Below are 10,513 nucleotides of genomic sequence, written 5' to 3'. Positions count from 1 at the left end.
TATATTATATTATATTATATTATATTATATTATATTATATTATATTATATTATATTATATTATACCTGGTATTATATTACATTATATTATATTATATTATACTATACTATATTATATTATACTGTATTATATTATACTATATTATATTATACTATATTATATTATAAGACCCGGTCTTATATTAATTTTTGCTCCAAAAGACGCATTAGAGCTGATTGTCCGGCTAGGTCTTATTTTCAGCGAAACATGGTAGATTGTGGTGACGGTTGCACAACTCCATAAATATATTACAGACCATTTAATTATACATTTTAAATGTGTGAAATATATGGTATGTGAATTAAATCTCAATAAAGGTATTAAAAATGAATTATTTCCATATTGACAGATCCTTTAAGTCAAAAATTATTATTTAAAGGCAAAGTTTACTTGGGAGAGAAGACCTTTATCAGATTCGTATACCTTTGATTATAGTAGTTTATGATTTTACCTAGTCAATTATTTAGCATGTATTGATCACACCTGGCTCAAACATTTATTTGTCTTCCACTTCCATCATAATCTTTAAAATTCTTTATCATTTACTTTACCATCTGCAGATTTAATCACTTTTCCTTCATTGTTCTTGACTTCTTGAAGACTAAGATTTAAAATGCTATTATTATGGTTAATTTTGTGGTGTCATTATAGAACTATTGACCATTCTCTCCATCTGCAAATTCTTCTCTTGCCTTCACTGATGTGATACTCTTGCTACCATGCTCTCTAGGATCTATCTCCTCCTTCTTTATGTTCCTCTTTGGCTCCTCTGTTCCTCCTATCCCTAGAGGTAATTATTCATCAAGGTTTTGTCCTCACTGCTCTGCATTTCTCTCCTTAACACCTGTCCCTTTCTTTATAAATTCTGAATCTATGTCTCAGGCCTATCACATATCCTAGGTTTCAAATATATTTTTATATCAGCCCAATGAATATTTTCAATTTCTCTTCTAACAGTTATTTAAGTATAATAAAAAAGAAACGTATATATTTAGCCAACCATGTGCCAGAGATTATACTAGGCATGAGAAATACCTAAATAAATAAGAAATTGTACTTGCCCATGAGGTACTTATAGTCTTTTAGAGGTGGAAAGGCAAATGGGTACAATGAAGCAGGGTTATTTTTTGGTCCTGTGACTGCATTTTATACCTTTCATTCACTTCCAGTTCCTATTTCCAGAATCATATTACAATCTATATCAATTCTGATAATATCCTTACTGATCTGCTAACTTAATCTCTCCCTATTCTAAATTAATCATCCACAAACCACTGGGTATCTATTTTCTGCTCACAAACTTTTAATGGCTCTCTGTTGTTAAAGGATCAATTACAAATTCCTTATCTTCACACTGCAGACCTTTTTACACACTGGCTAACTTTGCAATCTTCTCCTCCATGCTCACCCTACCTACCCACAACCTCTGCTGAAGTTGGTCTGAGTTACTAACATTTGACATGTCTTAAAACATTCTACTTGTGTACCTTTGCTTGGAAAACTTTTCCTTTTTGTTGATTTTTTTGAGGTTATGCTAACTTTGGTAACAAAAATATATGAATGGCTTAAGACAATAAAAGTTCATTAGTCACTTATGTTAACAGGCCAATATGTATGTTCTTGATTGGGTGGTGGTTTGACCCACATAATGTCTTAAGATTCAGGTTGGTTGGTTTATTGATTGATTGATTGATTGATTGATTGATTGATTGATTTAGAGTATATCATCCTCTAGGGTCTTGTGTCATCTGCATCTGGCAAACAGATGGAAAAAGAGTATGAAGGATGGTCCATGGGATACTTTTATGGACCAGGCTTAAAAGTGGCATACATCACTTTTATCCACATCCTAATGGCTAGGACTCGATCATATTGCCTATTCAACTGCAACACAGTCTGAGAAAAGCTGTCCAACTGTGAACTCAGATAGAAGAGGAATTAGGCTTTTTTTAAAAGATTTTTTTTAATATAAATACATACATTATTATATTAGTTTCAGGTGTACACCATAGTTATCCAACATTTATATACCTAAAAGAAGTGATCACTACAAGTCAGCAACCACTGTACCACACTGTCACAATATTATTGACTATATTCCCTGTGCTGTACATTACATCTCCATGATTTATTTGTTTTATATCTAGAAATTTGAACCTCTTATTCCCCTTCACCTTTCTCTACCCTTTTTAAATTTTTTTAATTACAGTTGACATTCAATGTTATTTTATATTAATTTCAGGTGTATAACATAGTGGGTAGACATTTATATAATTTAAAAAGTAGTCCTCCTACTAGTCCAGAACATACCAGGCACTATATATAGTTATTACCATATGATTGACTATATTCCTTATGCTTTACTTTACATTTCTGTGATTATTTTGTAAATACCAATTTGTACATCTTAATCCCTGCACCTTTTTCACCCTGCCATCCAACCCCCCTCCCATCTATCACCCCAATAAATCTACTACCCATCTGACAACATACATAGTTATTACAATATTATTGGCTATATTCCTTTTGCTATATTCTAAATTCCAATGACTACGTTGTAACGACCAATTTGTACTTCTTAATCCCTTCCCCTTTTTCACCCATTCCCAACCCCTATTCCATATGGCAACCATAAAACAGTCTCTGTGTCTATGAGATTGTTTCTGTTTCATTTGTTTGTTTTGTTCTTTAGGTTCCATATATAAGTGAACTCACACCACATTTGTCTTTTGCTGTCTGACATACTTCATTCAGCACAATACCCTCCAGGTCAATCCACGCTGCCACAGATGGCAACAACCCATTCCCTTCCATGGCCAAGCAATATTCCTTTGTATATATGGACCTCCTCCTCTTTATCCATTCTTCTATCGACAGACACCCAGGCTGCCTCCATATCTTGGCCATTGTAAATAATGCTGCAATGAACATATGGATGCTCACATCCCCTCGAAGTAGCGTTTTGGGTGTCTTTGGATAATTACCCAGAAGTGAGATTACTGGGCCCTTCTTTATCACTTCTTATAGCCTTTGTTTTAAAATCTATTTCTTCTGGTATGAGTATTGCTATCTCAGGGTTTTGTTTGTTTGTTTGTTTGTTTGTTTTTGTTTTTCCATTTTTCATTTTCATGAAATATCTTTTCCCCATCCCTTTACTTTCAGTCTCTGTGTGTGTGTTTGACCTGAAGCGAGTCTCTTGTAGGCAGCATATATAAGGGTCTTGTTTTCTTATCCATTCAGCCACCCTATCTTTTGACTGGAGCATTTAACCCACTTACATTTAAAGTAATTGTTGATAGATATGTAGCTATTGCCATTTTATTATATACATGTCTTAAAGATGTCCCTCTAGCATTCCTTTGGTAGTGAGGAATTCCTTTAGTTTTTTCTTGTCTCAGAAGTTCTTTATCTGTCCTTTGATTGTAAATGGTAGCTTTGCTTGGTGGAGTAATGTTGGTTGTAGGTCCTTGCTTTCCATCACTTTTAACATTTCCTGCCAATTCCTTCTGGCCTGCAAAGTTTCTGTTGAGAAACAAGCTGATAGTCTTATAGGAGCTCCCTTGTGGGTAACTAACTGCTTTTCTCTTGCTATTTTTAAGATTCTCTCTCTGTCTTTAACCTTTGTCATTTTAATTATGATGCGTCTTGGGTTTTGGGACTCTGTGCTTTCTGGGCTCATATATCTATTTCCTTCACCAGGCTAGGGTGTTTTCAGTCATTTTTTCTTCAAACAGGTTTTCAATACCTTGCTCTCTCTCATCTCCTTCTGGTATCCCTATGATGCAAATGTTGGTATGCTTGATGTTGTCCCAGAAGTCTCTTAAACTGTCCTCATTTTTTGGATTTTTTTTTTCTGTTTTGCTGTTCTAATTGGGTGCTTTCTGTTACTTTATCTTCTAAATCATTGATTCGATCCTCTGCTTTACCTAATCTGCTATTGATTCCCTCTGATGTAGTTTTCATATCAGTTACTATAGTCTTTTTTTCTGACTGTTTCTAAGCATCCTTATAATCAGTGTTTGGAACTCTGCATCTGGTAGATTGCTTGTCTCCATTTTGTTTAGTTATTTTTCTGGAGCTTTGTCCCATTCTTTTATTTGTGAAATGTTTCTTTGTCTCCCCATTTTGACTGCCTCTCTGTGTTTGTTTCTATGTAATCTGCTATTCCTCCTGGTCTTAGTAGAGTGGCCTTATGTAGTAGGTGTCCTGTGGACCCAGTGGTGCAGTATCTCTGGTCACCAGCATCAGGTGTTCCAGGTGTGTCCATTGTATGGGTTGTATGTGCCCTCCTGTTGTAGTTGAAACTTGATTGCTGTTTGCACATCAATAGGAGGTATTGACACTCAGGCTGATTAGTTGTGAGGATTGGTTTTGATAGAGGAGGAGCTATGGTGCAAGGGCTGACCCTACAGAGCAGGGTCCACTTTAGTGGGGCTCTGGTGCCTTCCTAGTCTGCCCTTTGGGTGTGAAAATATTCTGTTAATGTTGCAGAGGCTTAAATATGACTAAAATGCTGTATTTGCCTTCTAGTTTCAAGAGATCTCAGAGTTTTAGTTGGAGACTAAACTATAATAAGCTTTATTATATTATAAAGTGGCTGTCAAATGCAGTATATGTAGATTTTAAACGAAGTACACATGGGAAACCTTCTTCCCCACTGGCTAGGTAGCCCACGTTAGATAAACCCCTCTTACTTCTCAGGGTTAAATCCCAGTTTTTCTCAAAATTCAATCTTTCTGAGCATCCGTGAATCTTCTAAAATTATATGCAAAATGTGTGTTTGTGTGTTTTTCTAGAGGAAGTTTGTAGTTGTGGATGATAAAGGGGCCGCATATTAAACCTGAGAAGCTCAGGGAAGGCCAGCATCATGGAGTCTATAAACTTTCTTGGAGGTGGCTGGGTGATGCTGGCCACTGGGCCTGTCATTCCCAGGGACTCCTGGAAGGGGACCTGCTGCAGGCTAAGTTCAGCTGCAGCCTGTGCCATGCCTAGGGCCATCTGGCATGAGCCACAAAGCAATCCAGAGATGGCCACCACCAGCGCTGTTCATGGAGGTGCCTTGAGAGGCCAAGCCATGAGCCAAGGCCAGCTGTTGCTAGTGCTGGCCTTAGGGCTGCTCAGCCAGAGGTACAGGACACTCCAAAGCCAGATACTGGTTGTTTGAGTTTTGTAAACCTTTGAGAGATTTTAGGAAAGTCCATAGCATGACCTAAGGCAGGCCTTTTATACAGAAAAGTAACTGGAAGTGGCTTGGGTGTACCTGAAAGTGGGGCGTAGTGTCAGAAAATCACTAAAGTGAGGCAGGTGAAGTGTGATAGCCAGTTTGATGGAGACTCAGATATGGTGTCTGTCTTTGTCTGCCTGGAGGAAGGGGAAGGCTCAACAAAAAAACAATGGCTTCTGCCAGCTCCTCCATCCAGAAGAAAGCCGCCCCTCCAGCCCTCACCCTGAAGCCAAGCAACTCAGAAATCCAGGAATTTGTTTTGTGACTACCCAGCAGCTTTTGCCACCCAGCTCTTCTCATTACTCCCCACTGTGGAGAATCTATTTATTCATCAAGGTCATACCAAATTCCACTTCCTCTGGAAAGCATTTCTTAATCACTTCAAATGGGAGTAAGTATTCCCTTTTCTGAGGTTTCACAATATTTATTTATTTTACACTTTCCACTCACTGCATTGCAAAGTTACTTTTCTTTTTGATTGTGCAAGCCTTTCCATTCCCAGTGGATTTTTAAACCTCTTGAAAGTATAATTTTTGGTTCATTCATTCTGTCAATATATATTTAATGGGAGACAACTATATATAAGACTTAATATTTGATAGCATAGGGAATATAAAAATTGATAGAAATTCATCTCTGGACCACTACTGTCATTTTGGAGTTCAATTCAGAAGACATTGACATAAGCAAGTCCTCTGCGTCCTTTAAGACTATTGAAGAATTCATTCAAATGAGCAATCACACCATGAGACTTTAATTCATTACAAGGATGATATTATGTAAATGCATGGAAATATCAAATATTATTCTTCAGTTACTTTCCTACTTTGATTGGCCATTACTTATCCAAGCAGAGAAGACGTTCTCTACCTTCATAAACAGACTTAGACAAAATTGTGGTTATTACTAAAAATATTCAAAGTTGTGTTACCTCACCAATTGAGTCATGCTTTAAGATTAAACTTCTTTGAGTAGGTTTATGACATTCTAGATAATGACATAATAGTCTGCACATCCATGAACAGTACACATGCACCCAGCACTGAGATCTAAGAAAAAGGAAATGGATTCAAACTGAAGTGAAACAGAAAAAATAGATTGAAAGTGCTGCAGAAAGAAGCTTGGTCAAATATATGGGAGACCTTATTAAAAAGAAATTAACCTTAAAATGGCTTATTGTGTCCTTCTTCACCCCTAGAGAATATACGGTATGTTACAATAAGTGCTACCAGATATCAGAAAACCAGGGGATAAAATACATAGCTTAGAAGAGGTTCTTCCTACCTTCGAAATCCTAAATCTTAGGCTATTTTTGGTTTCCTTTCTGAGGTGCCTCAGAAAGGAACCTATACTATGAAAAAAAAGCAGCTCCTTCTTTCTTTCTTTCTTTTTTTTCTTTTTTGTTTTTCTCTGACTACTCGAAGATCTGTTTTTGCCACAACTTCATAAGTATTTCAATTACTTGTTCCCTCAATCATCCTGCAGAGAAGCTGTGCCCCAGCCCCCTTTTTACAGATGAAGATGTTGAGGTTAAGTGATTTTCACAGGGTTACAAAGAGACCTAACAGCAATGAAGGAATGAGAACTAGCAGTTCAACCTGCTGGTGGATGAATAGATTGAGTTTCTGAGCAGCTGCTATTATATTGCAAAGAGGCCACACAGATGCCTGGCTGAATGTGGAAAGAAACCTGGTCCTGGAAATGAAAGGGAGGCTGCGAGGACAGCATTTTCCTTCTTATTAATGACATAGTCAATTGTCTAAAGTTGGAAAGAAAGGCCCTTTAGAGAAAGAGCCTTTTAAAAAGAGGACAAACAGCAGGGCACTCAATTTAGGACCCCACCTCAATGAGACCCGTGTTGTCTGACTGCTTACAGACGGCGCCGCTGAGGAAGCCGGGCTCCAGATTGGAGATGTAGTGCTGGCCGTCAATGGCACCGAGGTCACCAGTGCCGAGCATGCCGAAGCTGTGCACCTCGCAAGGAAAGGTAGGTGAGTGAGCTACGGAGTCTAGAGTTAATCTAAACACACAGAAAGCTGCAGTTTACCAGGGAGATCGAACAGGGGCAAGAGGCAACTGCAGAATGGGTCTAACTGCACTTCTCTCCCAAAGCTCCCTTTAATGCCTTGTTATCAACACGATCTTTCATTGGAATTAAATCACACTTCTGCCCCATGTTCCTTCTGTATCAGTGGCCAGCCACAAAGGTGAAACCAGATAATGGCAGTAAGCAAAATGTGCTCTATTTGTTACCAAAATATTTCCTTAAACTGCTTGTCACAAAAACTAGCAGTGTGATGATATTCTCTTTACAAAAATTCATATTTCACTTCCTTCCTCCCTTCTCTCCCTTCCTCCCTTTCTTGCCTCTTTCTTCCTGTCTCTCTTTATTTCTTCCTTTTTTCTTTTCTTTAGTTTTCAGAGTTAAGAAACTCAGGGTTTTAACGTTTTTAAAAAAGAGAGAAATGAAGAAAGCACAAATCTAAAGCTTCTACGTATTCTCCTAAGGCCACTGGAAGCCTGCCTTTAAAGCAATTCTGACCTGGATGGAACCACCAAGAGAACAGTAACACACGCCCCATACTCTTGTGTCCACTTGCATTACATTTTGCAGAAAGCTTAATACCATCACCCTCTCTGCAAAACAAGTTACTGCCTTTGATACCATGTTACACATCCTTATCTCTCCACAGACCTAAAAATATACAGCTGGCAAATGCTGTGTTCCATCTTGGAATTATTTGGTGAGGTGTCCTATTCCTGGCTTCCTGAAAGCTGTTTGCACACCTCTGTACCCCCGAAGTATATTATAAGCAGTGAGATATGAAAATGTGTACATTTGAGATAGCCCACACATGCCATGCGTATAGCTTGCTGAGCAGTAAGTATCACTTGCCCTTTGTCAGGACGCCGTTATGCTTGGGGGTTACCACCAGAAAGAGACAGGACAAGAAAATCACTAACAAATGTTGTCCTGTGAGAAGCTATTCTGGACAGTTTTGAGGTAGGATTTAGCTTAGTATTTGGCTACTCTGTAGGACTTGTCATATACTAGATACACCAGGAATCCAAGGACACTGTCAGTTAACATATGTAGCAATACTTATAAGTCCTACACGAATAGTTACCCTATGTGCAGTACAGATGAGAAATCGAGATCATATTGTAATGATTACACTAACGAATTAGTAAAATCCCATGCAATAAGGGAATTTTATTTTACTTCTAGATTTCGCTGTTCCTAGATTCTTTCTCACAAGTGATTATTTTTGCTTTTTTTTTTTTTTTGAGTTAAATAAAACCTGATCTTAGTAATTTTTCCACTCTTAGGACTTCTTTTATTTTTCCCCAAGAATTTAATGTTCTTTATAATCCTGAACCATTCACCCTCACTATATCAGTTAATGAAAGGCAGAAAACATCTCTAAAACTTGAATGGAGGGATTTGGGATTTTGAAAAGATGATGAACTAACATTGGTACGGAGAGAAGAGCTAAATTCAACACCCTCACCTGTGCTGTTTCTGGAAGCTATTTGTAGAATGGATTCATCTGCTGTTACAATCGAGGTGCTAAATCCCCTTGTTTGCTGCCTCGGCCTGTCTTCCCCAAGAAGAACCTGCCTCTCAGGAAACCTCGCTGTGCCTTTGCCAATCCTTCTCAAACCCAACAGTGGAAAAGCCTCAGAAGCAGAGAGGTGAATTGTATACCTGAGGCTCTCAAGTAAAGACAGTAAGAGACTTTTGAGGAAACAGCGCTGTCATGTATGCTCAGAGGGGTGGGATCTACAACCAATAGCAGAAAAGGGCTGAGCACCTCATATAAGGGAATGTTTAAGGGACCGCTTCTTAGAGTTTTTCTCCCCCATCTGGCCCTGGGTGGCCATTCCCCGCTCCATCACCACTGAAAGCCAGACAAACAGTAGCACCTGTTATGAACAGTCAGTGGGAAACATCAGGGTGGCCCTTCAGTCCAGCTGGATCAGTCCAGCTGGAGCATTTCTAAGACTAACTGAGAAATGATAGAAAGAAAAAAATATGCAAATAAACAAAATAAAGAATAAATAAGAAAATAATAAAAATGGAAAAAATAGTTTTAAAAATAATAAAACACTACTTCAAACAACTATAAAACAATAAACTTGAAAATTGGGTAAAGAAGAACATTTTTGAAAAGCATTTAAAGTGCCAAAATTAGTGCAAGAATAAATACAAAATCTGTAATACTATAATAAAGATATGTATACTCATAGAGTAAACAAAAAGACCACTTCACTGCTCTCCTATTTCTATCACCACTCTATCTCCTATTCAAAAGCCCAGGACACTAGTCACTTTTATAGATGAAATTTATCCTACATGCAAAGAACAAATAATCCCTATTCTATAGAGTTTTTCCAGAAAATAAGAAAGAATGAATGCTTCTCAGTTCATTTTATGAGGCTACTATAACCTTGATGCCAGAACCAGCTAGATAGAGGATGAAAAATAAAATAATATGTCGGTTTTATTTATGAATATGTAGGTGTACAAATCCTAAGAACAAATAACAGTTACCTGAATCAAGTTCTTTACTAAAATTACACAAAATACATCATAATCTAAAATGATATATCCCTAAATAAGCATGGCTTATCATAAGCAAATATTTTAACAGAATTAATCACATTAATAGACTAAAGGAAAAAAATCACATGACTATCTCAATAGAACAAAAAATCATGTAAGAGTTTAATAAATATGTATATATTTATTATTAAATATATATATTTAAATTATTAAATATATATATATTTAAATTCCCTAAATAGTAGGATAGAAGTTTCTTTTCATAACTTAATAAAAACTGTTACAAAAGTATAACTATGAAAAGAGAAAACTATATTAAAGTATATACACAGCAACAACAAAACATTTAATAGAGAAACTTTGGACACATTTCTTTTGACATTGAGAAGAATAATGCCAATTTTCGTGACCTCTGTTTATCATAATGGTAAAAGTCCTGACTTATTCAATAACACAAGAAAGAGAAATAAAGGTATATAGTCTAGAAGGAAAGAAACAAAACCATTATTATTTGCAGATTATATAATTATAACAAAATCAGTAGGCTAATGCTTAGAATTAATAAAATAAAGATTGACCAAACTAAGATTTCCTTATAAAAATCAGTAATGTTCCCCTACACCAGTAATAACCAAAAATAAAATAAATGGAAACTAATATACTCGTATGATTAACAGCAGCAA

General features: G+C 36.7%; 1 protein-coding gene across 1 annotated transcript in view; it reads left to right on the top strand.

The window, feature by feature from the left end:
* Positions 1 to 4,906: 4,906 nt before the first annotated feature.
* Positions 4,907 to 10,513, top strand: part of LOC117024613 (uncharacterized) — a 69,730-nt gene continuing 64,123 nt past the window's right edge. The window contains exons 1-2 of the mRNA XM_033110023.1: positions 4,907 to 5,093; positions 7,140 to 7,250. Coding sequence (XP_032965914.1) covers positions 4,907 to 5,093; positions 7,140 to 7,250 — 298 coding nt within the window. The remainder of the gene's footprint in view (positions 5,094 to 7,139; positions 7,251 to 10,513) is intronic.

This window comes from Rhinolophus ferrumequinum, chromosome 7, assembly GCF_004115265.2.
Source record: "Rhinolophus ferrumequinum isolate MPI-CBG mRhiFer1 chromosome 7, mRhiFer1_v1.p, whole genome shotgun sequence".
NCBI lineage: Eukaryota > Metazoa > Chordata > Mammalia > Chiroptera > Rhinolophidae > Rhinolophus > Rhinolophus ferrumequinum.
The sequence above is the reverse complement of the archived record's forward strand: the minus strand, read 5'-3'. Positions and strand labels throughout refer to the sequence as shown.